At 37.2% G+C, this 4083-nt stretch overlaps 2 protein-coding genes across 4 annotated transcripts in view; both read left to right on the forward strand.

The window, feature by feature from the left end:
• The first annotated feature begins 6 nt into the window (after window positions 1–6).
• LOC105179808 (lysine-specific demethylase JMJ705-like) lies at window positions 7–3014 on the forward strand. Of its 2 annotated transcripts, XM_011103444.2 has the most exons (4): window positions 7–404; window positions 903–955; window positions 1081–1231; window positions 2871–3014. In XM_011103444.2, the coding sequence occupies exons 1-4, from the start codon at window positions 358–360 to the stop codon at window positions 2872–2874; spliced, it is 255 nt and encodes an 84-aa protein (XP_011101746.1). In that variant the 5' UTR covers window positions 7–357; the 3' UTR covers window positions 2875–3014. The 2 variants fall into 2 exon arrangements, with proteins under 2 accessions (XP_011101746.1, XP_011101745.1); XM_011103443.2 differs by lacking the exon at window positions 2871–3014 and having other exon boundaries at window positions 902–955; window positions 1081–1319.
• A 20-nt stretch (window positions 3015–3034) lies between these two features.
• Window positions 3035–4083, forward strand: part of LOC110011390 (dnaJ homolog subfamily C GRV2-like) — a 2192-nt gene continuing 1143 nt past the window's right edge. Inside the window, exons 1-2 of one of the 2 annotated variants that reach the window (XM_020691442.1) lie at window positions 3035–3280; window positions 3435–3927. In XM_020691442.1, the coding sequence (XP_020547101.1) occupies window positions 3541–3927 (387 nt within the window). In that variant the 5' untranslated portion in view covers window positions 3035–3280; window positions 3435–3540. Of the gene's footprint in view, window positions 3281–3417; window positions 3928–4083 lie in introns of those variants that run through there. The other variant, XM_020691443.1, reaches the window with a different exon arrangement.

A 4083-nucleotide genomic window follows, 5' to 3' on the forward strand; every position in this document is an offset into this window, starting at 1 on the left:
TCTTATGAATTATTCCCTTTAGATTGCCATCCCAGCAGGGTGAGGGTGCAAGTTCAGTATATAGCAGTAGTGCATCTTACATGACCGCCCCTTAAAAGGAAAATGTATGTGCTTGCATGTAAGAGTTAAAGAAGTCTACCATGGTGCATATAGACAAGTATTATAAATTTTTCACTTCTAATCTATACTGGCCCATGAATGCGGTTTATCCAGGTATGTGAGGTTGGGAATCATTGTTAACTAATAATTGATAATAAAATCAGATTCCTTTTTTGTGTTCCATCTTCTGTTAAACTCTTTAATGAAGTTCATCAGATATCTTTCAGTTACATTTGCTACACTTGGTGAGAACACCAGATGATGTCCCTGGATGTGCTTCTTAGTGCTGGTGTTCCGTGGTGCAGGTGACTATTTATATGCTATCATATCATCTTTATCATTTGTCCCCTACACTCTTATGCAGAACCCATTCATTAGTTCATTGGTAGTGCGAGCTATTCTTTCGAGGGGCTAGGTGTGTTAGTGCTCTCCTGCATTTATCTTTTTATGCTCTTGAAGTGTTGAAGGAGTAAAATTCAAGTCCATACTCGACAATAGATATTGGGTGGTATTGAGTTATGAGCTCACAGCAAGGTGTTTTAAATGAAAAAAAGATTACATCATGAGAAGAATATATGGAACATAAGTACTGTAAAAATCTTTTAGGTACCTTTGAGGACTTAGCATTCCGCTAGGGATTTTCTTATCCATTGAGAATCAACAGATATAATTTGATACCATCATTTGTTAATATTAGGTCTGTGTTACTTTTTGTTGTTCTGCATCTTTAGTGATTTAATCTTTGATTGCATTGTAAGTCATTCTCTTAAATCAATGTTTTTCTTGACTACTGGTGCAAAAGGCTCGAGAATTTGTTGTCACTTCCCAAGAGCTTATCACTCGGGGTTCAGTCCTGGTAAGTCACTTGTACTGGCTTAATTCCTACCGATATTTATGTTGATCTATCTAGAGAAGTTATTTAATATCAATATCTGAAATTAAAGTGCTTATTCTGTTTATTCGATCTTATTATTGTTTTAGGATATTATTGTGGAGATGTTGCTGATATGGCTAATACTGAATCGTCGAGTGTTGCAAGAGAAGCTGCAATACATAGTGCAGCTATTAGGTGTCCTCCAATGGTGTCTCGCTTCCAGTTATCATATGATCTTGCAGTCTCCTTATGTTCTAGGTTTGTTTTCTTTTCTTATGTGTGATCCTCTTCTGGTATCACGCAGAAATGGTCTCTTGGAAATTTAGTATTTTACCAGCATTCCTTTTCTTGTTATGACCCTGTGCAAAAACCTAGTAAGATAATAATTATTATTTAAAATTGAAATATATGCAAATAATTGCTTCATTTATGTAATATATGACTTTTGATCACAATTGGAATGCTAATTACTGTGTCGCGCTGTAGAATGATGCATGTTAGTTGGAGCTAAATGAAGGTAATTTGGTGGATATCTCTAAGTCATAAAGTATCAGAGCATTTTAGAGGATGCTTGATGGTTTTGATTTTTTGAGTGCAATAATGGCAATATACTAAAATCGTCTACAACAGTAGACATACTGTCCCCATATTCTTTTACTATTCCTTTCTCGAATTATGATATGCCTGTTGCTATGTAAATTGTTGAACTTATGTACATGAGCATGCAATTGCAATCTCTGGGATTTTGGCATCTAACTATTTGGACAATGCTCTGGTCCGTTGTTGTGGGATGGGATGTTTGATGCTACATTTAGGATATTCTATACAGTTTGGTCTTATGTAGACGTTATTAGTGATATTACTTTTTTTTAGTTCATTGGGTTTAGGCCTTGAATTGGTATCCTTTTGTCTATACCTGTATCATCCAGAATGGTACCGTGATGCCAATCAGGATCACCATGAACTCTGTGCTTCCTGTTTCCATCATGTCTGCTGACTTGTATTGAACTACTCTAGCTCTTTGCGGATCTTGGGGATCTTCAATAGCACTGAAGTTTTGTTTATATATCAAACTACTGCTGAACTGGTGGAGTTGAATTAGTATCTAGTTTCTATAGAGACTAATTACTGGCCTACAGACTATGATCATGATCATTATGTTGCAGTGTTTCGCCACAGAATATGAAATAAAGTAATTTCTACTGTGATAACGAAGAATTTTTTTCGCTCTTAGATCATCTACATTTCTTAGACTAAATATATTATAAATTAGTTACTGAACGAGGTTCTTTCTTATTTACTTTGTTATTTAAATAGGATATCTATGGTAGAGAAATTTCTGTTTTTCCTGCGCCAAAGGGACAAATAATGACATGGAAGGAGTCTTTACTTGATACACCTACCTATAGTTGGGTATGCTTGTTTTACAATGTTCCTAAAACGGGCGTGTTCTGGGCCCTTAAAGCATTCCTTTGGTTATGAGCTTGGTACATAAAAGATTGATGTGTGGAACATAGAGTAAAATAGGATCAGAGCTTTATCCTACAGTAAACCGGTTGCCTTGCAAGCCATTTAAAATGGGAGTCAGTTGTCCGGTACTTATCGTCACATGAGATGCACATTGGAGACTGATTGAGCAAACAATTGTAGAAGGGTCACTGGAACTGTTGCACCTCTTTAAACTAAGATATAGTTTCCATGTAATATGCACTTAGGATATCCGCGTGTACTTGTATCCTTAAACTCCTGGTGTTTTAAAGATGCAACTTTTCATATTCTCTTGTGATGGTAATTGTATTATAACACTTTCACTTTGGATGTGGGGTAACTTTTGTTCCTTTCTTTGCCTTCCACAGAGGTTTGAGATGTTTTCGTTATTTGTTCTTTTGGTTTTAAGCTGAACTAGGCAGTGGCTGGATGGTGGCTCCATCAATATGCACATTGTTTCTGGTGAACCGACTATTGTTGATGCTGCTGCTGCTCTGCTGAAAGCTATAGTTACTAGGAACCCAAAAGCAATGATCCAATTATACAGTACAGGCGCATGGTTCTGATCTTCTTTCAATTGCCCAACTCTTCTCAGTGACTCATGTTTATCAAGCTTTTCATGGTGGTGAGGAAGCTGCAATTTCCTCTTCTCTACCTTTGGCGAAACGAAGTGTTTTGGGCGGCCTCTTACCTGAGTCATTGCTTTATGTACTGGAATGTAGCGGCCCAGTTGCTTTTGCCGCAGCAATGGTTTCTGATTCAGACACTCCTGAGATTATTTGGATACACAAGATGCGAGCAGAAAATCTGATCTGTCAGGTAGCCCTGAATCTGCAACTGGAGTTTGCTACTTGTCTTTCACCCCAAGCATCTTTTCTTAACATTTAGTACTTACATTCTAAAACATGGTGGTAGTTGAGTCATCCTCAATGCAAATAAGTGCTGCATTTAACTCTCAGTTTTATTTGATTAGGTTCTTCAGCATCTTGGTGATTTCCCTCAGAAATTGTCACAGCATTGTCATTCCTTATATGACTATCCTCCAATGCCACCAGTGACATCCAGAGCTGAAAGATGAAATGTGGTGTCATCGTTATTATCTTCGAAACTTATGTGATGAAATTAGATTTCCTAATTGGCCTATTGTTGAACATGTTGAGTTTTTGCAATCATTGCTAGTAATGTGGAGAGAAGAGTTAACTCGAAGGCCAATGGACCTTTCTGAAGAAGAAGCTTGCAAGATACTAGAGATTTCCATTGATGAAGTATCCAGAGACGACGCCCCTAAGAAACCAAGTCTTGAGTCAGTTGAGGAGATACCTAATATATCAAAGCAGATTGAGTATATTGATGAGGAAAAGCTCAAGAGACAGTATAGGAAACTTGCAATGAAGTATCATCCAAACAAAAATCCTGAAGGGAGGGAGAAGTTTCTGGCAGTGCAGAAAGCTTATGAGTGCTTGCAGGTATGCCAAATTCCTTGATCCTGTGTGAGGATATGTCGTTACTCATAAAAAACGGAGACTATATGATTAAGCTTGAGAAAAAAAAAGAACATATAGACAAGGGATCTTATAAGCTGCCAGATCTTATTTCAAATGAATTAGTCGACTTGTTTAGAC

This window comes from Sesamum indicum, unplaced genomic scaffold, assembly GCF_000512975.1.
Source record: "Sesamum indicum cultivar Zhongzhi No. 13 unplaced genomic scaffold, S_indicum_v1.0 scaffold00216, whole genome shotgun sequence".
In the NCBI taxonomy this organism is placed as follows: Eukaryota; Viridiplantae; Streptophyta; class Magnoliopsida; order Lamiales; family Pedaliaceae; genus Sesamum; species Sesamum indicum.

What these genes read in the sequence shown, in the direction of transcription:
- LOC105179808 (XM_011103443.2), top strand. Translation starts at nt 371, where the DNA reads ATGTGCTTCTTAGTGCTGGTGTTCCGTGGTGCAG. An exon ending in GCTGGTGTTCCGTGGTGCAG is followed by an intron (nt 405 to 901) that starts GTGACTATTTAT and finishes CTGGTGCAAAAG; the next exon opens with GCTCGAGAATTTGTTGTCAC. An exon ending in TCACTCGGGGTTCAGTCCTG is followed by an intron (nt 956 to 1,080) that starts GTAAGTCACTTG and finishes TTATTGTTTTAG; the next exon opens with GATATTATTGTGGAGATGTT.